The sequence below is a fragment of the Sinohyriopsis cumingii genome, unplaced genomic scaffold (assembly GCF_028554795.1).
Source record: "Sinohyriopsis cumingii isolate HCF-2022 unplaced genomic scaffold, ASM2855479v2 utg001510l, whole genome shotgun sequence".
Lineage (NCBI taxonomy): Eukaryota > Metazoa > Mollusca > Bivalvia > Unionida > Unionidae > Sinohyriopsis > Sinohyriopsis cumingii.
Window position 1 is genome coordinate 2152887 of NW_028316007.1, and position 27538 is coordinate 2180424.

The 27538-nt window shown below is 34.4% G+C and overlaps 1 protein-coding gene across 1 annotated transcript; it reads left to right on the forward strand.

The window, feature by feature from the left end:
- Window positions 1-5937: 5937 nt before the first annotated feature.
- LOC149772418 (uncharacterized) lies at window positions 5938-23602 on the forward strand. The gene is made up of 3 exons (XM_089947870.1): window positions 5938-6874; window positions 20540-20675; window positions 22607-23602. The coding sequence occupies exons 1-3, from the start codon at window positions 6376-6378 to the stop codon at window positions 22869-22871; spliced, it is 900 nt and encodes a 299-aa protein (XP_089803996.1). The 5' UTR covers window positions 5938-6375; the 3' UTR covers window positions 22872-23602.
- Window positions 23603-27538: the final 3936 nt, after the last annotated feature.

Sequence of the window (27538 nt, forward strand, 5' to 3'; positions counted from 1 at the left end):
CAAATCGTTAAAACTACATTAAAAATACACACACACACACACACACACACACGTCCGTCAATCATATGTACACTAAACCAAGTAGGCACCTCTGATTTTAAGGTGGACATTGTCTTCGGTGTGTACTTGATTATGCTCTTAATCCAATTCACCAGGCAAAAGGATGTGTAAAAATTGTCATAATTGTGTTTGGGTCTTTTACTAAAACCTTTAACAATGCAATCGACAAGCTTTTGCATCAATCCTTGAGAAGCTGAAAAAATACACCAACCCAGGTTCAGGATGGATTCTCGCAGATAGGTTTAAGTTAAACTTCATTTTTCTCCTTATATGTCTTTCTGTGGACTGAGCTACATTCCAACACCATCCGTTTTCCGCCGCGAGCAGTGATAAAAGTCAAAACAACGACAACTAGTGTTTTGAATGGGCAATTGTTTCCAAGATGTATCCCGCATACGATAACATAGACAGCATCGAAACACACACACACACACACACCGCGAGCACATGGGCGAACTCGAATTTGGTAACAGTGAATTCCCTTTGCAGGTTAACGACTCAATGTTGATATGTGTTATTTGTAACAAAGGCCTTCAACCGATTAGACTACCCACCATGACAGGCTTGCGTTATAGTATTGATCTCTTATTGTTTAGCAATATGTACGGTACAGTGGTGCTGTATCATCAAGGGTGAATAATAGACTATTTTCTTGACAATTATTTATTACTGGATTTATAAAGTTGTTGGAACTTCATGACACAGATTTGTTGAAAAGAATACTATTTATTTGTGATTGTATGTCAAGTGAGGATAGGCCATACTTATTCACGCGTGTTCAGTTGTAACTAGAAAACTTCCAGAAATAACTCTAGCCTCGTTTTTGTGCATGGGTAGAAAATTCATAGGTGTATATTAGAGATTGTATATCACGTTATTTGATATAAGGTTTTTACTGTTATAATGCCCCGGTTTAAATTTCCACTAGAAATTCCTACCTAATACCTATTCCAAAGCCTTTGTTACAATGTTCCATAGTTGCGAAGTCTAACTGTATAAAGCATTTGATTTTTGTGTTCCGTCTGAGAAAATTTGCTGGATTATGACGTTTTTATTAAATTACGCGCTGGAGAAAGATAAGCAACGGCGACAGGTGCTTGAAAAACCGATAGCCTGACGAGAATGGGCCCCAATAATTTAAATTAGATGGCCCCGTCTCTAAATTAAGTGAAGTGCCCATTGGGCTTGTAAAGAACAATCTAATTGCTGATTAAACTTTTGATCGCGTTGATTAAATGCGGCATTGTATTTTCAAGCTGTTGAAAGATTAGTAAATTATCATGTATTTCCATGTATGTCACCTGCCCTTATGAAGCTCGGTTTGATAGCATGCATCTATCGATAACTATAAACGTTGAATACAAAGCGAAGCATATAACTATGAGCAGGGTGAGTTTGCATGGGTTACCTTTAATTAGTGCTCACTTGGCTTAACTTACGTGCAATTCTCCCGGAGAAAAGCCCCCCCCCCCCATCCTTTTCAGGTCAGCTACCGCATACACCGCTTTAAAGATCAAACGCTTTTTACAATCAACATATTTTTTTTAACAAAGAAAAAGGTATTTTACGCGTTCATTGCATGCATTGCAGAAACCAACCATAATTCGTTTTTGGATAAACTAAAAGTGTCTGATGCCGATAAATATATTTTGTGCACAAGTCAGTGCTTCGAAACAGTGCTGCATTTGTTTGGTGAATGTACTGTGGCAAACAGAATGTGAAATGATGTGTCCAACGAATTTGAAATAAAGTGAGTACAAATATAATGCCAACTGCAAAAACTGCTACATTCAGATTTACACGTACATGTGAAATATATGAACTATCTTGGCAACAACTATCATTAGTTATATTTGTGTACGGATCTGTTACTGTTCGAGGGTGTCTTCGAGATACAGCCATGCTGGTGTTCGTGCTTGATCCTGAGCATTACTTCACATCACCGGGAATTGCATGGGACGCACTGCTGTGAAAACCAAGATCGATTTGGAACTCCTCACCTATATTGATCAACAATTGTTTTTCGAACGTAGTATTCGCAACAAGATGTCCATGGCGAGTTACCGTTGCGCTTGCTTGAACAATCCTCTCTTGGAAGGATACAACCCGGTTACCCCAAACTGTTAAAATATTTATCTTTGACGTAATGAAGTTGCATGGTTCGGCGATGATTTAGACCATGCCACTAGACTTGTTCACGTGGATCGATACCGCAGATATAAGCAAACACGTACACATACAAGAGCACAGCAGTAAAAGCGAACACGGATGATTCTTTAATGTTGACCTGGAGTATCGAGACAAATTGTGCAACATCCACAATGATTATCAGCTGGTCTCAGAAAGGCTATCGATGCCCCGTGAGCGCTTATCCAAGTACTAGTGAGAAATCGTTGAAAATTCCAGACACATTTTTACAGAAAGCGTCAAGACGTAATTGTATATCCGCTTTAACGACTTATAATTCTTCACACATGTCGACGAACCATAACGGCTCAGTACCACAATGATGTCCACCTTCTAAGTCCGAGCGAAATTGCTTCTGATTGGTTCTGAGGTGGCTATACGCCACTCTCGACAGTTTTCTGCCGAACCGAGTCAGCGGGTCATAACCCGATCGCGCATGTGTTTTCGTTATTCAACGATTCTATGGCCAACCAAAACCCCGTCACCCATTCGCGAGATCGCTCTAGAATCCTGGCATTCGGAGTCGCAATTATTGCGCGTACCAATGCCCGAATAATCGCTTCGCAAGTATATGGTTGAATTGTTTTGACTTGATGTGCGCCGGGATGTACACGACGCACCAGTACATGATGTTGGATCGGAAATAATATTTGCCTTAGTCCACCTGCATAAACCGTGGTGATGTGAATGTCCCGCATAAGCGACAGTTGTTGACTCTTTGGACGTCAGCTGCTCGGCTTCGTTTTATCTTTTAGCAACATCAACGACGGTTTGCGTATATTTGCATGTGCATTCGTGTACCCGATCATATGGAAGAAACAAAAGATTATCCTGGTGAACTATGTTCAGCTTTCATAGATCAAACCATCTGCTGTAAATATATGTCAGGGCAGGTCAATAACTCATCTAAAACACTAGTTTGGCAACCCACACTAAAGCGATGTGGTATGTAACATTTTCCACGTTTGCTAAATTTTCAACGACTGCTTTGCCCTTCCAATAACGGTTATGATTGTAGGATATGGTGGTCAGTTTAGTATCCATGCTTGTTTGTTATGTTACGGTTTACCTCCAATGAGCGGACTTTGACCGTGAGTGGCTTCGCCTCCAAATGCAATCTTCGCCTTCATACCTGCATTGATGATCCATCTGGCGATTCTTTCTCCTGGTGTAGTATCAGTTGCATTCACGTCTTGGATGAGATCCACATGGGCGTGTTGACGTGCAAATATATCACTTTATGCTTTGTACGGGAACATGCAGAATCGGCACGGTTTAAGTGTTCGTCTCTAGGCTTCGGTCGACTGTTGGAGCCTAGTCGTGTATCCAGTCATGTTCCATGCACGCAGTTAGGTATCCACGGATGTGCTATTCGCCAGGATATTTACTCCACGGTACCATTGGTTGCCTTGTTAGCACGTTAGCTATTTCACGGACAAAGTTATTTTCGATCCTCTTCGTTTAGGCCTATGGAGCTGGAAGTGAAACGGTTTTGCCGTCTGACCACGAATTAAAATTTGTTTACTGCACATCCGGCTCTACCATTATATGTTTCAACCCGGGTTGAATTCGTGGTATATAATCGTCAATGGCATCGCACACAGTATGAAGGCACGATTGAGTTATACAGCAATTGACATTTAACATGACATCTAGAAAGAAAAACGATTTCACCCTCATCGACTTTTCTGCGTCGGTGAAACCTCGACGGCCTAAACATGGCGACATGTTTTCAAACTGATCATTGGCCCATCCTAATCCATGAAAACCCAATGTTGTTGAATTTGATCATAAGATCGTTAACGTGGGATCTCCTGTACGTGATTCCTCTATCTGCATTGGTAGACGTCACAATGGTCAGGGAACCAACGTTTGCACCGCTGATCAGACCAACAAAAGAGATGTTATAATCGACGGCTACAACTGCAGAACAGGTGGTAGCGATGAATGGAAAAGAAAAGAATCTGAGTACCATTGTAAAGACGGACATACGCATAAAATAGTTTTAAAAAGCTAAGAGGGAATTCGCCGTGGCGATCTAGCGTGTGCCAGTACGATTATCAATTAATCTATTTATTGACATGAGAAAGGGCTTCCTGATCTCTGTGTGTGTGTGTGTGTGTGTTGCTTATTCGTTATATATCTAGTAATTTCAATCACACGTGATAAGCTTTGCTTCGACATCTTTTAATTGTTTACAAATTATTTTTCTGCACTTACCATTTTTGAATGGATACCGTGGTATGTGTTTCTGTATTCGAACTATCTGTTTTTATGGGACAAGTCATTCTTACATATTCATTATATTCACCTAAATTCCCAAACTACAAATAAATGTGACTTATCCCAGTGTGTCAATTTGTGATTGTAACGGTCTTTTGTTTGGAGATGAACTAATATCAGTGCGATAATCCCTTTTTCCGAATCCAATGTCTTTTACAATTTCTTACATGTATACCTTACAGTGTCTTTTCTAACTGATTGCATGTACATTCTTACACGTTTATAATAAGTGTCTACCAGATGCAAAGACTGTTATACCGCTGTAGGATAAATATTATAGACCAGGTGGATGCAGACTAGAATTTTCTTCAATTATGATGTGCAATTTTAGGTTCTACTCTATATATTCTTAATTGCTACCACGGCATTTAGTTTTTATCCAGCTCAAGATATGAAAGAATAAATCAATTTTATATTAATTGAAGTAATTTAATATCACTGATCAAACACGACCTATCTTTAATTGGGATATTGTTCATAAATTGTACACAAAGATTATTGTTCACTACAAACATGCTGCCAATGGACATTGGTTGGAAGTCACACTAAAAATGAATTTGGGATTCGGGTTACCTGTTTAGTACTCTATTATGTGTTTAAATGTACTTTTTATTATTTTTCATCGACATTGTTGTCACTAAAGTTGTTGAATGGAACGAAATAAACCCATTTTGTGAAAGTAATTTTCACGAAAACTATGGACATCTAACTTAAGTGGCTTTACCTATGAAGAACTGTATCGAAAATTAAACCTTTTAATACCAGAGGCTAAGCTATAAAAATGGATCTATAATATGTTGGAGGTAGTTTTGATTAACCTTTCTGAGAAAGTAGACTTCAATTAGATTTTGAAAAATAATTGAACCCACAAAATTGAATTAAAGTCATGCTTTAATCTTCGTTAAGTTTTCTTTCGTGCGTATTACGGAAGGGATATGTGTAAAAAAAAACTACACCGATTTGCGGCTTTATTCAAAGGATGATAAGGAAATAATTGAATAAAGAAACAAATTGCTTCTCTTGATATATACAGGATAAGGTGCGGGAGAAAAGAGAAAAATTGACGTGATAAATTGATAAAAACTAAATTAAGTGTTATAGCCATAAATCTTCTTAATTTGTTATTGACTTTCCTTTCTCTGCAATTATATTTTCTTTAGATTGGCACCTTTACAGTTGCTAATTCAACACGCCCCGTTACGATCACGCTAATGACAGCGAAGACGTGAAAGAGAAAATTAACGATTGGCTAGGAACGGAAGTGAACAGCCAATGGAGTGACGAGTAGCGTATAATTGTACTTGACAATGTCAAATAGCCCGCAGTAGTGTCTAACGCTAAAGTGGGCTGTTTACAATTCGGAGATACTTATCTGATTAAGAATAATAGTGTAGATGCTTAACTTATTCAAAGGATAAGTGCAGCCTATAGAAACTGACCGGTGTCAGAGGAAATTGGAAAGGACACCGAAAGATTTAATTTATATTTACACATAATTAAGTGGACAGTCGATGCCATATAAATAGAGGTTACCATCAAATTTGATTCATTCAGTTTGATTTTAACATTTGAATGATGTAAATATTGTGGGAAAAAAATTCCAATGGCAAAGTGATTCTTATTGTTACAGAATTTTAAATCCTTTTTGCTCTTAATTTAGAGCGAATCCCGAAACTAATTGGGAATTTCATTTATTCGTCACTTGGATAGAAAAGGGATTTTTTTTAATGCATATTTGACAGAAAGACAATGATTTTTTCGAAATCATAAAATAAATTTTGTCTTGGTATCAGATGATAATTTGCAATTGAATTGTGCGGACCTAGCATAAAGTACCTGGTAGAGATGATGATGCAAACTGGAACAGTGTCTCAAATGTTTTCCGTGCCGAACACCATGTGGCCATTGCCTTATCCAATGAAGCCATATGAACTGACTATCCACCCAGCATTTCTGTCCTCCGCTTATCGGGGACTACCCGTGCAATACGGACCCCATACGAACAGAGGAAGCAAAAAGTCACCAGAAACCTATTCTCTAGATTCAATTCAATACGACCCGCTGCCTCTTACAAAAACAATGAAGACAAAATCGGACACTTTTACAATAGATGCAATTTTAAATCGTCCGAAAACAGCAGATATGATGTCTTACTCAGAAACAGAAGACAAATTCTTGGCAGCCTATGGCACGGACCAGTGCAATGTTTTGAAACACAGAGAACGAAGAGTTCAAGAAACTGGGCATCCATACTTAAGACAGGACAACTACGAGGGAAAGAACTCTTACAGAGGGCACTTATCCCCACCACATTTTAAACAGATCTCTCAAGATTTAGACAAAGGTAGATTTGTATTTCCTCTTCGCCGTCTATCTATCTCTCTATCTGTATGTCTGTCTGTCTGTCTGTCATTCTCTCCATTCTCCATATTCTCGGATACGGGCGATACATTTAAATGATATGCGAAGAAAGAAAAGAGAATTACAGAGAAAAGTAAGAATATAAAAACACAAATTAAGTTCCTGTCACAGTAAACTTTTCTAGGACTACTTGATTCAGCAATTTGTCGAATCCTTTGTAAAAAATATGTTGGCTTGAATAAATTTCAAAATTACCTTCTTTACAAAAGAATTTTTTTGTTTCCCCGAGAAATTAAAATTTGTTATCAAATTTTGGTAGCGTTAAAGTAATTAACAAAACATTGTGATACTAATATATATATATATATGATACCATGTCTGATATAAGTCGAGATGTGTTATCGTGCTGCTTATTCGTTGAGTCAAAGACACTTTGCTGTTATCACGACATAAAAGCGATCATGTACTATATAAAAGCGATCCTGTCAGAGATATAACTATATAGTTAACAACTAACCGAAGTTACATGCTAGTAACGAGAAAATAATGACTACAACAGATTGCTTGCGGGGACATTTTTGATAGCCTTGCATTTATGTGTTACAACACAACACCGTTTGATTTTGTTACACTCGGGTCAACACCATTACTATTTTCGCAAACTCATTCATATTATATAGATTGCGATGTAACATTGAAGGTATATGTATTATTATTCAAAAGATTTTGCTTTGCTAATTTCATATTATATCGCCATGTGCAACTTTGGTACAGTTTGGTACACCGAGAAGCTTACACATATTTGGATTTTTAAAGATTTACAAAGAACCAAAACTTTTAATTCATATATATATATATATATATATATATATATATATATATATATATATATATATATATATATATATATATATATATATATATATATATATATATATATATATATATATATAAGTGTGTGTGTGTGTGAAGTTTATTAGTTTTCTCTTAAAAACAAACACTGGTTCATTAAATGTATGGACGGTCATAGTGAAATATAAATAGTGGTAAATAGTGATGTTTTTTTCTTTCATTTATTTGTTTAGTAATACATAAATTTGTTGAGCGAAGTTCACTGTCTTAGTTTATTAACCTGGCTGTTCATTACCTGTCCGTCCATCCGTATGTCTTGATAAACCTCAACTCTCTAGAATGATACTTTAGAAAACGATTGTGAATTTTCTTTCTTGTTAATATTATCTTCAGTTATATCAACTTCCTTTTATATCATTTTTCTTCTGTTGAACTGTATGTTTGTTCCTCTTCTTACTTTCATAGAGTGTAGTTTAACTAAACAGTGGAAGAAAACAGTTACAGCATGTGTGTATATTTTTTACAAAAATAGTTCATTCGTTAAAATCCAATTATTTCTGCTTACAAGTTTAGTTCTTGAGTGTATCATTACAATGTTACACAGATTTGCCCAAACTGTAATTGAAATTGCCCTTCATTCTATTGTTCAGTGGAATTTACTTCTTGTCTGTGTACACTTACGCTGAATTACCCATTTCCTGTGGCGAAGTTAATAGAGTTAACTGTATTAGCAATATTCCACCCCAGTCGAGTCTACAATATCACTTTGGCTTTCTTTAGGAGATAAAATGAGTACTTCCTTTTTGACAACTCTCGAGACTGCACTCTGATGCCCCAGACCGTCAATTTTATTTATTTTCAAGATCGTTGTGTCGGTCCTAAGTTCGAGGCCAGACTTAGTGGCTATAAAGTTTAAATATACATCCAAACACGATTTACTTCAGGTAGAAATTATACAAAATGTTTTAATTTAATGCCTTTCGATGCAATTATGAGATTTGAAAATTAAGCTACACTTTTCATTCAACAAAATTCAGTAAAATACATGGTCAAGCGAGATAAATTAGGTTCGGAAGGATACACAAACGAAATATTGTACATATGTCAATCAGTGATAAAAAAAGAAAGCATAAAATAAGTCTCCTGACCATTGCGTAAGACAATAACTTGATACCAATGTAAAATGTATAATGGCAAACGTTTTCTGTTTTAAATTTATCCTTTCTATTCATTTGTGGGAACATTGTTGCTTGCACGTAAGTCATGCTGTATAAGTTAAACAGTGATATCGACAATCAAATGGGACAAGTATTGTTTACCTGAAAATGGAATTGTCAAAACCTATCAAAAAACCCATAACCTCTATCTATTTAAATCAGCAAAAAGAAACATATTTACTGGCAAACGATTTACTTATTTTGATAAATAAATGTTATATATTTTATAAATAAGTGATATAAATACGAGTTTATAAGATTCATAAATAAGTGTTATAAATATTTGTTGTCAGTTTGATAACTAAGTTTTAAAAAGTATTAAGTGGTATCGTATACAATTTTGTTCGAAATACAAGGAGACGGCTAGATCTCAGCAATTGTTAGTACGGTGAAAAGCAATTGATAGTACGGTGAAAAGCATATTCATTTTTATTTTGAACATAGAATAAATCAATTCTAAATTTCTACCTTCGTTTTAATTCTAAATTCGTGTATTTCAAAACGAAATCTAGCTGATTGTAACTTCTTAGTGGGAGTGAAACTCTGTTATTTATTAACACTATCGGAAGCGAAAAAATTAAGTTTCTCAGAGTAAATAGGTCAATTTCAGCTGTAGAATTTTCTTCCTAAATGCTTTATCAAAACTTAAAATGGGCAATTTTATGAGATACACTGCGTAAATGACGTTCCTTTGATATTATTTTTCTTTTTCTTTATCCAAATATTTATTAATTTTACAAAACAAAAACGAGGCATGATTAAAACTTTTTTCTTCCTTTTAAAAATCTAAATATCTATATAAAGAAAATAGAAAAATATCATTTGAAAATCTCGCCTTTGGTTTGGCTGTATGATTTTCCCACATATTTACACTAATCAAGTAAACTAGATTATTCAGTGCATTTGTGCACTTCATTTTTATATACTTATAAGTGAATAAAATAAAAATCGCAAAAGTACCCGTTCTCAAGTTTACAAATCAGGGATTTACAGATTTTAAGTTATCGGTAAAAGATGCAATTACTAATCTGTTAGAAAGTTAACCAAGTTTTAAACTCTCAATCTTTCATCTCTCTAAGTCTATTTGGAAAATTGTATTATCATAATATATCATTGACCCTTTTTTCTATAATGATTGAATCAAAGATTTTATCCTCTATATTCTATCTTGTTAAATCGAAAATTACTCTTACGCCAAAGAGGTGTATATTTCTTTATACACTGCTTTGGTAATTTACTAAAAGCTTTCCTCTGTAATTCACCGTTTTGTATTTTAATTCAATGACTTCTTTAATAATGTTTGTGAATGAATATGAACTCAACAACAAACATGGCATATTTCAACAATTTCCTCCAAATTGACATTTATTGCAGCTATAATGAAGATACCTGTAAAAGATATTCTATTCGCTCATTTAAATAAACATACTCAGGTCCTCCCTTATTCACATTGGAGTACCATCAGAGTCATTGAGAGATCTAAACGTATTTCAATACCCTTACATAAAGAAAATGATAGATGCAAGGGTTCGTGTGCAATAACATTTAATTAGTTCTCAAAAACGTAAATCAAACGCAAAAATAAAAAATAAAAAGCAGGACTTGAACAATAGTAGATATATGAGTCAAAAGAAAACTGAGAACCATTCTTAAAGACTGAGATTTTTACTCTCGCCTTCGTTGACATCCCCCATGCTTATAATTTAATGATTTAGTTTCAGTTGTAAAAAAGTACTGAAATTATATTAATTAATCTCAACCCAAAGAAGATAATAGAGAAAATGAATAGAAAGTTTGGCAAGTTTGATCTAATTTTGTACCATACAAGTTTAGAGACCCGAGGATTAAATTGCAAAAGTTGTAGAAACGTTATGACAGTCTGCTTATGCGTCTGAGTAAAAATTCTCTCTCTCTCTCTCTCTCTCTCTCTCTCTCTCCTTTTGTCAGTCATTGTACAGAAATACAATGTTTACAGATTATAAGCAGTTTATGTCAACCTTTTATCAACTACATTTGTATGGTTTTGTGTAATATAAAAATTATTAATTTGAGTCTTTGTTTTAAGAGATTTTTTAAAAAAATATCTGGACTCAAAACTGTATGGAGAATTTGTGGATTTAATAATTAACATTCTCAATAAATAAGAGATGATTGAACTCGACATGCAGTTTATTATTATTCTGAAACAGAATTACTACATCGCTTATTATAACCATAACTGTTTTTCATCGACGTCTACCTTAATGCAAACCAATCACGGCTTATTTCATTCAAAGGGTTGTCAATAGAAGATAGTGCGAACATGAAAACGTCCGTTGTCGTCAACGAGGCGGCGTCGTCAACTCAATGCTAGGTCTTTTGTTTTTCTTTCTTTATATATGCCCAATCTGATTAAATCAGATCTCCAATGTCTACGTGAAAATCTGACAGAAATTGCTTAGGGGCTATGTTCTGGTGTTCTATGTTATTATCGTAATCGCTAATTTTATCAACCAATCAGATGAAGTTCTATATCCTCACGTTTGGGAGACTGAGCAGTATGACTCAAGAGCGTCAGTGTGCCGATCGATTTGATTCAATTTCAGATTTCTGAAAGCTGCATTTCCATTGGCTAATTCAAAGGTCACCAGAAAATAACCCAAAAGCGGTCACTGTCAGATCTTCACGTAGGACAGTGCAGATATTATATTAACTCATTAATCCCTTGAGATTTTTGTCGTTTTCACCTGAAATGCGAGCATGAAACACATTTTGGGGGTAGGTTCTGAATACATCCAGACAAGTCTGCGTCCAAGAGATTTCAGTTAAGCCTGATGTCTAGTTGTGTTAAAAACGTCTTTTTCATTGCCTGTTTCGCTCGCGCATGTGCACAATGATAAAAGTCAGATTTATTCTTGCTTATTGCTCATTTTCGTGTCCTGGCCACTTTTTACTTGAAATCCCCAACTTATCCTACTTTTTGCAAAGGTGTCGCCTGTCTGCGTGCAGTTCAGATACCGGTCTGCCTTAGATCAGAGGCCAAAAAATCTAAAATCGGGACACAAAATCCGATTCCGAAAACGGACTAAATTTTGGTGTAAACAACTCGAGTTATAAAAGATGCGTTTTTCCTTCTGTATTATTTAATGCGAGAAGAAAGTCCAGTTATTAGGTATCCTTGTAAAGCTATGTTTGTCTATTTGTCTGTAATAATACCCATTTTGGGTAGTATCTTAAATGACCTTGACGCTACAGAACTTATAAGTAAGGTACTCCCGCCTGACACAAACACCGTGGTGCTATGGGGTTAATGTAATGAGTTAATCAGATTGATGCATACTCACAACCCCAAATCTTTCGGTAGAACTTTGATGAAAATTTTAACACTTTAAGTTTAGAAATTGGGAACTGCGTTCTTTTGATCGAATTGAATCCCATCGCAAGGAGAAGGTCTTAGGGGTGGCCATGTAATAATCATCAGAAAGACAGTGTTCCGTGAAACCCTTGTGAGCAAGCTCAGGAAACTGCAATGATAAGCACAATCCTGAAACATTATTTAAAATGAAACTGGTACCATCCGAAAAAGTATTACAATTTTTCATGATTTTCTGAACCGTATTTAAAATAGTTCGGTCTAATCAAGTCTGGTGTTTACGGCACAACAACACAGAACGATTATTCAATTGGAATAAAATGCCTTGGTCAGGGACATAAGTGGCTGGAATTTTCCAAGAATCTTGTATGTTTTGGATAACTCGGCCTATTTTGACGACATGCACTTTTATGTCGTCAGCTGTGCTTTACTATCCGAATTTCTTCCTTTTTCATGTGTAAGATCTCGCTTTGTGGGTATTTTGTATATAATATATGCACCGTACAATCGATCATGTAAGATTAAAATAATCACGATTCGCTTTATGCAAACATTTACATGAGCACCGTTAAAAGAAACGGAAGCCTGGGAGCCCCGAGTGGCCGAGTGGTCTAAAGCGCTCTCCGTCACGGATCAATGCCATCTCACCTCTGTCTGCGTGTGTTTGAGTCTCTGGCTCGGCAAATGTGGATATGTGAGAAAGCTTGCCAGTAGCTTCTCGTGGGTCGGTGGTTCTTTCTTGGGTTTTCCCGGGTTCTTCCCCCACCATTAATACTGCCCGCTATGTATAGCCTATCTTGTGCTGAAAAATGGCGTTAAACCCTATAACGATACATATATATATATATATATATATATATATATATATATATATATATATATATATATATATATATATATATATATTATGCAGATCTGCTTCTCATTATCATTAAGCAAAGGAGACTGATGAAAGACTGGTTCCAATATTTAAACAGTCTTGGGTGGCTACGATTGAGAAGACAAATTTTATGGAACTCGTTTGATTGCTTATTTTCGACTTCCTCTGTCTGAAAGTTAATTTGCAAATTGTTTGACAAAGAGTGTGCTCTTGTCTGATTTACGCCGTGTTAGCAGACACAGACCAGAAATTCACCGCCCCATCTACGGTGGAGTACCACCCCAGAGAAGTATATAAATAATTTGACACTTTCTAATTAAGTAGCACATCTGACTTATTTAACAAGATCTCTGAATATCATGGCCAGCAATCTCTCTCCTGCATTCTGATATACTCAGCTGATAAAAGCGTAATAGAAGAGAGGTCACGAATGACGAATTAGGCATCCAATATTAAACGGAAATCTACTGGTTTCGTTGGTATGGTGTTTTACGGCACAGCAGCACTAGTAGGTTATTAAGTGCCGAGGCAATTGGAGTAAAGTAGTTAGTTCAATTATGCACCAATGACGAATCAAATGGTATGATTCGAATTAACACACATTTTTCTTACGATCTCGGAACGCTGACCACTGAACCACAGTAGCTCCTGCCTCCATTAGTTTTCTCATAAAACATGTGGGAGGGCGCATCCGACCTATATTACATCGCTTATCCCGTAGGGGGTTCGATGAGAGGGACCATGCACGCAATGGATTACGAATGCAGACAACATAGTGGGAGTCCGATTAAAAACCCACATTTAATTTTCATCTGTTGGTGTGTAGTCAGATCAAAACATTTTGGTAAATGTATTCGCTAAGAGTATTTATTTTTAAAATAAATTACTTAATGGGTTAGGTAAACCGAGCAATTCCGACATTTGACTTTACTTTATTTTGCGAATATGTCTTGATAGATTCAATATGAGGTTGTAGTATTTTTAATGTTTGATGATGGCAATTTTTTTGTCTTCTGCCAGCTCCATATTGACAGGTTATTGTTTCTTATATTGAAACACTTTTTTAATTTCTGGGATCCGCTCACATTTCAGCAAAGCATCATAAAAGATGGGTCTAACAATAAGTATAGCGTTTGACGCATTTTTTTTTCCACTTAAATTTCTCCGACTTTATGAAGCATCATCTTAGCAACCGTTCTGGCGCCGTAGTCTCGATCTTCTTGAGCACGGAACTCAAGCAAAAGTTCACAGTCCAAAAACCTTTGACAGTCTGTAACTTTAGTAAGTATAAAAAGGCAGACATTTCTAAACATGAGTCCTTCTGCTAGAAGGAACCGTGTTGACTCAGTGCTTAGCGTGCCGTACTCGTGAACGAAGTGTGAGAGTTCGAATCCTAGCGTCAGATCAGATAGAGTCGGCTACCGGATGTATCCTCGGGCAAGGCACTTAAATATCCAGGCACTAAATAACCTATTTATGTTGCTGTACCGCTTCGACTCCAAGCATCAAATATGCGAAGGAGGGTGGGGTGGTGTAGGTATGCATTGTGTGCGTCAGTTTCGTATAAACACATACACAATATGCACGAGATATGGGTGATGTACTCAGCTGTGTAATCTAAAATGAAATATAGTAAATATACATATTTATGTTAATCTTCACTGGGTAATGGGTTCTTACAGATGACGATTTTAAGTGTGTCCTTGATGTAGCCAGTAATGTGTTAAAAGTGCCGTTAACCGCAACGACCAACATGTATAATACTATCAATTACAGTAACATAGTATCGGCCACTAACCGTATCACAAGGTCAATATAATTGACCGTACCACAAAAATTACTATAGGTGTTTAAGGAATGTATAGATAAAGCAAAAATGAAATAATGTATGAAAGCAATATATATATATATATATATATATATATATATATATATATATATATATATATATATATATATATATATATATATATATATATATATATATATATATGAACATGTGCCGGATAATTTATAGCAAAATTAGTTCATGTATCAGAAGATAAGAAAAATATCCGGTGTTGCATCATGTAAAAAAAACACATGAACTACTTTTTCTATGTATTATCCGGTACATGGACAGAATTCATTTTTTCCTATATTTTACTTGTGTACGGAACAGGATTTCAGACGAAATAAACAATATTCAGCAAAAGAAGGAATAAAGCATTGATATTTTTCTAATCCTCTGTTACATTAACTAATCTCCACTCTCTCTCTCTCTCTCTCTCTCTCTCTCTCTCTCTCTCTCTCTCTCTATATATATATATATATATATATATATATATATATATATATATATATATATATATATATATATATATATATATATATATATATATATATATATGTATGTATGTATGTATGTGTGTGTGTACAAAAAGAGATTCGGCTATCATAGTATTTTATTGTTTGATTATTACTGTGATAAACGGAAGATAACATGACAGTTGAATATGTTCTAAGATACTTTCTTACATCAAAAAAAAAATGTTCACTTAAAATTTGAAAATGTGTGTGTTGGCTGAAACTATACTAACATTGTTAAATGTCCATCACATCTTCATGATGACTGTCCGATTGACTTTGACCACTGACTTTGACCATAATCATACTCTACGCATGTACGGTGTAAGCAACCGCATTAGTCATATATAAATGGGGGGAAATGAAGGAAAGGAAGGAAAAGCATGGATGAAAACATAATTGTTCTTGCGTTATATTTTAAAATGACTGCTTTTACGTGATTGCTTTGGGCATTTAGTGACTGGCGATTTTCACAAACATTTGTTTTTTTAATATATTTTCATTACTATTAATTTTTTCTTATGTTCTTGTTATACTAGAACATGACATTATGCACAAATAATCTTAAAAGGACGTTTTTACTTCTTTCTAAATCCTGTTTTCAGTTTATCTGCTTTTATATACTAAATGTAAGCGAAAGCGAAACTCGGTATCAAAAACAGCAAAATTCAAAGATCATAAACAGAAACAAAGCAAACTCATATAAGATAACAGTATCAATCAATATATATTAGTTCATAGATCTATTAATCACGTCTATTTTAAGAGAAATTCAATAATAATAATAATATAAAAAAATAAGGACAATTATTCACAGAACATGATGCAACAAGTCTTCCTCTAAGAGACTACTGATTTTTAACTACACAAAATACGCATTGATAATTTAATTCTTGCTTTATTTACTGAATTGTCAAAAGTAAATTTACAAAAATGGTATTTTATTGATTTAAATAGCGTGAAATGCACATTTAATTTATTAACTTGCTTTTATTGAAATAACTATTCAACTATTCCTGAGAAAGTAAATTTTCAGGAGTGAATTGCAATTCGGTGTATTATGTTTTCAAACCGAAGTCTGTTCATTTGGCGAAGGTACACAACAATTTTTGTCTTTGATTCAAATTATACCTATAGCAAACTTATTTCTTTTGAATTTTAAATTGAATTAAAACCACAAAGAGCAAGTTTACTTTCGTAGAATAGCATCAATTGGTCTATTGACTTCCAATGATTATACGGTTCAAATTTTGACATTGAGAAACTTGAGATGTATGCATTAAATCGTTTTGTATTTTATACAGTCTGTTCTAAAGTAAATTTTAAGTTATTTTGGACAGCTTTTGCGACACATTTGAATTTTATTGGAGGGAATAAGTATTGATCGGGGGGAGGGGTTGGAATGTATAGTTCATCACAAAGTGTGTAATTTTCGGGAACGAAAGATTTAAAAGAGCCACAAAATACCTCTATGGGAGTATATTATGAAAATGAATAATAAATAATTGCTCACCATTATATCAATACTTCTCGACGGCGATGAAAGGTACCTTAACTATTCTACCAGTCAATGGGGTGTATTTTGTCAATTGAAATAAATGGACAGTTCAAAACCTGTTCATTTTTATGTTTACTTGCTAGGTTAAAATACCACATCACCAGCCGGGAATTGAGCTGGAACGTCACTAAAAATAAACAGATCATTAGGGTTTATTGTACCGCTGTTTTAAAGTCGACGGTAATTTGATGTCATGTACCTGATTTTCAGTTTTTGTGACAGGTACGTGAGAACATTCCGGATGTGTATTATTTATTCGGCCTCGGAGGCGGTTTTTAGTTGCTACCTTAATGGAAAACGGATAATGAGCAACCAATATTGAAAAGTGAATAGGGGACAGTATACACTAATTGGTGCCTAAAATTTCAATATTAATTCTCCATTATCCATTAAATCTCTCTTAATTATGCACTGATGGGTCGAAAAATTTATCGATTTGAATGAAAAAGCAATTTGTCACGGTTCCGGAAAGGTTGTTGAATTAAATGCAATTAAGGAACAGGCATAATTATGTTACGAATTTTAATTTAAAACATGAAAGGGAAGTAAAATTTAATTAAAAACAGACATACACATTTAATGACAATTTTTATCAAATTTTTTAAAAAGAATTTATTATGCAAACACAAAATTATCACTTTTAAAGCCGTCATGATTACAATCTAGACGTTCAATAAGGAGGTCCAGATCGGTGAAAAGAAATGAATAAAAGGAGGTTTTGCGCTTGTCTGTATGACGTCCAATTGCGACACTCAGCTAACAATGATCGTGATACTGTCCTATTTAATTATAAATGAAATTAGAAGAATATTAGATGTTTCCATGTAACACTTTCTAAAAAGTAATATCTAATCATCCTTTCACATGTATAATTCGCTTGTCCATTCGCCATACTTATGTGTACGTGTGTGTGTGTGTGTGTGTGAGAGAGAGAGAGAGAGAGAGAGAGAGAGAGAGATGACATCATGATAAACAAAGGAGAGAAATGACATCATGATAAACCAAGGATTCATTTCTCTGATTCCCTCAATTCTAAATAAATTATTCAAACTTGGGTAAAATATTTGAGAAAACATTAACAATACACATTTTCTATGACAAGATAATTTTCTTTAGTTCATGGCTTATCATGCTAATCTTACCAGCAATTGGCAGTTAATCTGCACTACATATTGCCTAGCAATATGGACATTTTCGGCCTAATCTAATCTGAAAGTAACAAAGCTTCGTTGCTGTTAAAAAAACATGTAAACTATATTAAATGGAAACTACGTTGTTAAATATTCAGATTCAAAATCAATCCTCGTTGTTTTAACTTTAGTTTTAACTTTTGTTTTGTATCAGATGATGTTTCAATAACGTTTGTTGTTTGCCAGTAATAACATAAGATACTTCGTAAATAATTACTTTGTTCTCTTGTACGAAAAAACAAACCGAATCTATAATATGGCGACAGTCGTACCTTTTTTTTAGTGTGAGTGTATGTAAGTCGTTTTTCCTTTCTCGGGCTATTAAGTTGTGACGGCATAACAAAGTTGCAAAAAGTGAATTAATATTTTTGAAAAGTTAATATTTCACTTGCAGAGAAGAGGATATTACAAATAAAATATTTTCATATATTTTGTCCTGCACGAGTCCAAATAAATTTGTATGTATATTCATCAATTTCAAATTAGCTATTGTTAGGTTTTGTTGCCACAAAATCGCATACATAAATAAAATTACTGATTTTTCTTGTCACTTTTTAAATCGGTTTTTGAATGTAATAGGCTGTATTTATTGTGACATTTTCATAAGAAGAATCGATTATGTTTATTCCTAGCGTTTTCATTAGTCATCCAAAGTAACGAGTATGTTTATTCCTAGCGTTTACAATAGTCGTCCAAAGTAACGAGTATGTGTATTCCTAGCGTTTTCATTAGTCATCCAAAGTAACGAGTATGTTTATTGCTAGTGTGTCAATAGTCATCCAAAAGTAACGAGTATGTTTATTCCTAGCGTTTTCAATAGTCATCCAAAGTAACGAGCATGTTTATTCCTAGCGTTTTCATTAGTCATCCAAAGTAACGAGTATGTTTATTGCTAGTGTGTCAATAGTCATCCAAAAGTAACGTGTATGTTTATTCCTAGCGTTTTCATTAGTCATCCAAAGTAACGAGCATGTTTATTCCTAGCGTTTTCATTAGTCATCCAAAGTAACGAGTATGTTTATTGCTAGTGTGTCAATAGTCATCCAAAAGTAACGTGTATGTTTATTCCTAGCGTTTTCATTAGTCATCCAAAGTAACGAGCATGTTTATTCCTAGCGTTTTCATTAGTCATCCAAAGTAACGAGTATGTTTATTGCTAGTGTGTCAATAGTCATCCAAAAGTAACGAGTATGTTTATTCCTAGCGTTTTCAATAGTCATCCAAAGCTTAAATATTTCCATCAGAGAGTTTTTATGAATTGCAATAATGAAAAATTCTTTATGGATGCTGCCGATAAATAACAATAATAATGTGTGTGTGTGTGTGTGTGTGTGTGTGTGTGTGTGTGATTTGGAATTTTAACGTAGCTGTAAAACATTTTCAGTCATATCGCTACGATGTCTGCGGTGTGGCAGTTTATAGTGATGTCTAGCACTGGGGCATGATGCCGCAGACATGTAGCATGACGTCCCAACCAGTCCTATTATCCTGACACCAAACCGACCAGTCCTAATACTAACCTCTTAATGCTGAACATTAAGCTAACAGCGAGGCAGCTGTTAGTACCATTTTTATAAGTCTTGGTATGACTCGGCCGGGGTTCGAACCAGAGACTTCTCGCATCTGAGACAGACACTCTAACACTTTAGGCAGTTAATGTAAAGTTACAGGTTTATTATTTTCAGCTGCAGAGGTTAGGGACGAATTGATACCCACTCATTTCTTTATTTAAATCTCAGGTGGAAATGTATATGTCATTCTTCCTTAACGCAGATAAACAAACTGTAGAAACGGAACACGCAAAAACGGATACTGTATACATGATTTCAATGTCTGTGCGGCACACCGGCGTAACTTTGTTTTGGTGAAAATGTAACGACTATAGTGTACAACATTGTCTAACTTTCCTAACTGCTTTCATATCTGGTTTTATTATGCAAATCACGTAGTATATTGTTCTATTTAGAATTATTGCATTAGTTGTATTAAATCTGTTACAGTCCAGATAAATTTAAAGAATGACGAAGTATTCACGTAGCTAAACACTATCATGTAGAAACCTTCACATAGTATATGAAAGTTCCTTTTTCTCCTGTGCTCTCTGTCTCTTCCTCTTTATATATATATATATATATATATATATATATATATATATATATATATATATATATATATATATATATATATATATATATATATATATATATATATATATATATATATATATATATAATATTTATTTATTTATTTCAGATAAACAAGAAAAGAAAACTTCAGATGGATGGAAAAGTTCCAAGGGTAAAAGGGTACGGACCATTTTCACACCGGAACAACTTGAGAGGCTGGAAGCGGAATTTGAGAGACAACAGTACATGGTTGGAACAGAAAGGTGAATATTTCTTCGTCTTTAAATTCTTACTTTGTTTTATAACCTCCAAAATCTTTCCTTTTTTCAAAATGCGGCAATGATGTTATATGTTTGATCGTCCGTCTGCCTCGTTTCCGTTTTTGCACCATCATGGGGAATCATAGCACTAGTGGCATTATACTTGCCCACTCACTGACAGAATCTGAAATAGGTGCCTCTTTCACCTTCAGTCCAAACAGCACCATAAAGTATTAACAAACTTAAATGTTTAGACTGAAGGAAAGAATATGGTAACAGTCTGTAGAGCTCCAATAGAAACCTAAAACTGTCCTTACAATTTTTATGAAAATCTATATATTTTTTTAACTCTCGGTACATGACTGTGTCGATTTTGATGTGTAATTTTTCTTTATGATTGTAAATTGGAATGATTATCTATAATGAGGCTATTAGATAAATAATTTTTGAACACGTGTATAAAATTCTCTTGTAAGATATTAAGGGTGTGGGATGAGTAGGATCTATAAATAGGTGTTTACGTATGATTTTACGATGATTAATAATAATAATAATAATAATAATAATAATAATAATAATAATAATAATAATAAATCTGTTTACTAAGTGGGGTCGTTTCCCATTGGATAAGTCGATCGGACGGATTCTTAGACGAATTAAGCTATTTCTCATTGGATGTGTTAGGTCATGTTGGTTCTTTTACGATGTGGGATATTTGCAAAGTGTAAATAACGAGTAGGTACAAAATGCGTTTTCGCCCATTACACTTTTTGAGTCATATGTAGGGCTCTGTATTATTTTAGTTCTTATATCCTATGTTGTTGTTGTAACACCAATTTACTAGTTTACTGGTGTATTTAATGATATGTTTAGACATTATTTGAGAGGAAACATTTGTTTGGATTATTTACTGGAATTACAAAGCCGTAATTGGACTAAAATATTATACTGCGACTGTTGTCAATTATTCAAATGCGTTCTAGACAATTCCTTTTTGATGTATCAGAACTGTTGGCAGACCAGTACATTTGGGGATGTGAAATTCTTTCGAACATTCGATTCCTTTGGACTTGAATATAACTATTCATGATTATTTTCGATTCAATTCATTTTTCATTTTAAAGCTTCGATATTTTAATTATTTGTTAAGTTTTACAAACCTTGCTGCATTTGATTGTTTCTGCTACTCGGTTTTTTGACTACGATGTGCAGTGTGGTAGTTTATAGTGATGTCTAGCACTGGGGCATTATGCCGCAGACATATGTTACCATGTCCACCCACTCACATTATCTTGACAACAAACCAACCAGTTCTAACACTAACCTCTTAATGCTGAGCGAAAAGTGTGACAGTACCATTTTTATAAGTCTTTGGTATGACTCGCCTGGGGTTTGAACCTGCGACCTACCGCATTCTAGGCGGACACTCTAACTACTTAGGCCACAATGTATGTATGTATGTATGTATGTATGTATGTATGTATGTATGTATGTATGTATGTATGTATGTATGGATAGATGGATGTATTATATGTATCTATGGATGGATGGATGGATGGACGGACGGACGGACGGACGGATGGATGGATGGATGGATGAATGGATGAATGGATGTATATATATATGTTTGTATGTATGGGTGGATGGATGGATGGATGGATGATGGATGGATCGATGGATCGATGTATGTATGTATGTATGGATGGATGGATGCATGGATGGATGGATGGATGGATTGTATGCATGTATGGATGGATGGATGGATGGATGGATTGGATGGATGGATTGTATGTATGTATGTATCAGCAATTCATAAAGTGATCGGTTTTGAAACACAGCGTCACTTTTGAAGTTTGCTCTTCTTTTTGGTCGTATGTACTGCACGGTGTGTGCATTTTATACCTGTTGTACAGCTGGATTTGTCAATTTTTCAGGTTTTATTTGGCGTCGTCCCTGAACTTGACAGAAGCACAAGTTAAAGTGTGGTTTCAGAACAGACGAATAAAATGGCGAAAGCAACACCTGGAACAGCAGCAGGCGAAGCTAAAATCCATAAATCTTTACAAGGACGTAGAATCGGATGAGAGCGACGCGGAAAGTGACACGGATAAAGAACAAAACATGGAAACCCTAACCAGCAGCAGCGCTACCCTTCAAAATCCCTTTACAAGTCCCAAAGAAATGCGTTACACGCAGTGAACTAGTTTGCGCGAAATTGTCAACCTTTACCAAGATGCAATAACACAAATTGTTCGCAGCAATTGGAACTATGGACAAATTGAAGAGTCACCTTACATTCATGCTTCACTTTATCTACAATTAGTTTTGCAATCGCTGATGTCAAATTTGCAAAGGAGAACACAAAACCAAGTAAATGTACTTTGAAAGGATCGCGAATAATTGTGTGTAAATGAGTATTGACAAGTGATGTTCAGAAGTTAAAACAAAAGACCAGTCTGTAGAAATGTCAGTCTGTTTTGTACTTGACAGCATTTTGAAATGGAATCTTTTTTAAACATTCAGTGAACAGTATGCGGTAGAAACAGCAAGTCTGGTAATAACACGTTGATGAAAAGTAAAGAAAATCTATAATTGGACCATAACTGACTCATTTCCTACCCACTGAATATTATGTAAGGTTCTTTTACTATAATTGTGCTATGTTTATTATGTTTTGTAATATTGTGTTAATAGGCGTACTATCTCAAACTAGAGATAGTATACAACGTTACAGAACAAGCAAATTAGTGATATTTAAGAGTTTATATGTTGTGTTTTTGTGTATATTAGACGTAAATAAAAATACATATACATTACTGTTATTGCTTTGTCCTGAAAACAACATTGAAATACATAAAGTTATGGAGGAAGGATGATCACTGGGGAAAAAGTCGGGTTACTTCATTCAGATATTTCAAGCAGGTATTGTATACACATATTTGAAATTAATTAAAATAGTTGACCATCGTTTGTCTTTGTTTTAAATGTCTATACTTTCTTCTTCTCACCCGCTATGAAAGATTTAGATGTTCCAAGACCAACAATGTTATAATTGTAGCACCTCATAATCGCGTAGGTCTCACAATGTTATAATTGTAGCACCTCATAATCGCGTAGGTCTCACAATGTTATAATTGTAGCACCTCATAATCGCGTAGGTCTCACAATGTTATAATTGTAGCACCTCATAATCGCGTAGGTCTCACAATGTTATAATTGTAGCACCTCATAATCGCGTAGGTCTCACACAACTGAATTCGCCATATTTCATCATATATTATTCTGATATTAAAACAACAACAAAAAATCTTCAAAAAAATTCTAACTAGTATATTAAAAAAAATACTTTTCAAGGACAATAAATGGCAGATGGAAAAAAATATGAAGTGCAGTGAATTAAAAAATTAATTACCTCTCGTATTAGTCTAGAGTCAAAGCTGAAGTTAAATATAGCACCAGCAGTACCTTGTACGGAATACTGGAACAATATATCTCCATCAATTAGCTCAACAGCATCACAGAAAACTATGTCACAATCAAGCAGAATAAGAAAGCAGAATTAGCATTATTTTTGACCGCGTGACACACTATAAAAATGTATGCACTTTGTTCTTTCATTCATATTTGAAGGGCCACGTAACAAAATAGAAACAAACATGTTCCAGTAATAATGTGATGCATGCAAATCATACAATATTCAAGCTAACGTGTGTATAATTTACTGAAATTCAAACCAATCACAGCTATGTCAGTGTTTTTCTTTTCTTTCTTCACTAGGTAAATGTAATTTAGGGCCCTTTGAAAGAGTCAAACTGCAGTAGTCCAATTCTTATAATATCTCCTATATTTGTATAATTGATTCCCTCCTCCCCCTCTCTCTTTCCACACACACAGAGACACTCACTCTCTCTCTCTCTCTCTCTCTCTCACACACACACACACACACACACACACACACACATATATATATATATATATATATATATATATATATATATATATATATATATATATATATATATATATATATATATATATATATATAGAGAGAGAGAGAGAGAGAGAGAGAGAGAGAGAGAGAGAGAGAGAGATACGTGTATATATATGTAAGAAAGAAAAAAGAAAGAAGGAAGAATAACACGATACGTAAGGGAGTACATTTATTTGCATCCGATACATGTTAAGAATGTTAAAATAAGCAATTGTGTACTTTAGTACGTAGAAGACAAAATAAATGTGTTAAATGTAGCTACTTCAACACGGATAATAGCACGTAACCAAAGTACAATTTATCTCATACGGAAGCACTTTTAGGGCATTTACTATACGTTTGGATATATAAACATTGCTTGTCTATCTATATAGTTTAATTTGCATTTCAAATTATGTCGACAAAACCATTATAAAATTTCTCAGGAATCTTCTCGCCCGCAGAATTCGAATTTGATTTGTAAATTTGTATTATATTCGTCTCGACTGCAGTGCGAATTGGCCCAGGAAAACCTAATAAAATGGATTAAAATCGTAATACATTTATTCTGATGCCAACCACAACATTTATGAAGAGGAAATAAGACAATTTCTTTTAATATCATTCAGTTCCAAACCGTAATCAGGTCCCGCTTTGACAAACACGATTCGCATTATTGAGATAAATTACCACAAAATGAAGATTTCAGCAAGACAAAATGGCGTGATGCCAAGGGTTTATTCTTTAAAGCGACCAAATGAAAGCAAAACGTGAATCCTCATTTATTTCGCAGCTCTTCGTATCCAAAGTTGATGTATTACCCACTGCATTTTTTTGCAATAATTGACCAGGCACAAGAGTATTATTCTTATAATGCGACCCGTATCACTCTGCAACGTCCATTTAACTGTGTCCTTCCGCCAAGCTGGTGATAGGCGTACTGCAGCTTGACAGCGTTCGGTATGGGAGACGCTTTATTTGATTCGATGACAGCATGCCTAAAATAATTAGAATTACACCTCACTTGAAGAAACAAGCTATAAAAGACGATGGATTAGTATGGGTTTAATTAAATGATTATTGTTTTCGATGGCATTCAAATAAAAGACATGCCAGCAAAGAAACCACGACGGCATAAAAACGCGGTGAAGATGGGGCATTATTACCATCTTATTTGCATATTTCTTGACTTTTTGTTGACTTAATAGAGGCGGCGAGTATTTTGAGCTGTTGCAATGCTTACGGTCCATAGTCCTGTTCAGTGCGGGCATACACTAGTGTTCATGATTACAATAATAGAAGTTTGATTTGAATATTTGATTTGGGTTGAGACAGATATAATATCGAATGCATATAAATTATCAAGGCAGTCACATTATTCAATTAAATATTTGGGCAAATATATTGTTCTCATGTATTTGCCATTTTCTTTTCTTCTTCCTAGTAGTAGTATGGACAATAAACTCTCGAATTAAGTAACACAATTCAAATTGCATCTTTAGTTCACAGATAAGTTAATTAGAGGCAGATTATACACATTCAGAGAAGAAGTGTGCTTTGTTTTGTTTTCTTAGCAACAGTCAAAAGATAAACCAGGCTTATGTTATTTGATTCGAGCTGATGAAGAATGAACCATATTAAACCAGTCAATGAGGAAAAGTTATTGTATATGTTGGCTTAAGACATGGTTTTTCTTAAAAATGGCCATGACCGATGGACAATTGAGCCATTGAATTGTGAAAATGTATTCAAATTGCGTTTTAGAAAGCTACAAACATGACGTTTTCGGGGAAGCATTAGTTGCATCAGAATGTTCATGGATTGGTCAGATTTGCATTGACCGGTTTGCATTGTATAGTTCTATAAAAATTAGTCATTCAGTTTAATACATTATTAGTATTAACTACACACACCCTTGAATCAGACTGGTTTTGTTTATACGCTAATTTCATGACCGAATGTTTAAACTCGTGGGAATATAAAAAAGTATCGAAAAATACACTTAAACACTTTGTTATTTGTAAATCTTTCCACGACCAAACTTGGAAATAAAGCAAAACGCCTTCTTTTTTTAAAAACAAAAACAAAACAAATTGATTCATCTCTTCTCGTATTAAATTTAAATGACACAGATGTTGTTCACCATGATAAAAAAAATATAGTAAATATTGATTCTGGCTGTGTAGTCGTTAGCTTCAGTTAGCGTTTTGTAATGACATTTCTTGCAAGATTACGAGATTAAAAACCGAGAAGTTATTAAAAAAGGTAAAAGTTTTTGTATCAAATAGAATGTAATAAAAGTTAACCTAGGCAATCTTTGACAGGAAACGAAAAGGTCAGCCTCGTGAGATTTTTGTATGCAATATCAATCATATTTTATACCTCTTTGAAACTGATATAATTTTACGAATTCCTTGGTTACAAAAATTATTTTTAAAAATTATTTTACAAATACGGAGAATTAATAAAATAGAGATTATAACATTATTCGAATGGTTATTCGTGATTGCCTACAAATATTTAAGCAAACTAGGACAACATGGCAAATGTACAAAGTACAGGCTTCCTCAGTCTGGGCATGTACGTTGTAATTATATTACATACATTAGTGTTATTCTTAATCGGAATTGGCTAAACATGTATTTGTGAAATTGGAAAACTTTAGGGGGGTTTTCTTTTCTTTAATCTCTGAAAATCTCCAAAGAAAATTTACTAAAATCGTATCAAGATGTCGAGAAGTAAATAAACACAATTTATTTAAGCAATTAGTTGAAGACGTCTGGAGAACTGATAATTTGTTTCAAGTCAGATATTTTTGGTAAAATTTAAATCATTTTGAAAATCGTGATTCCACTCCTGGAAAGTTTAGAAAGTTTTTGCTAATACTGTGCCAATA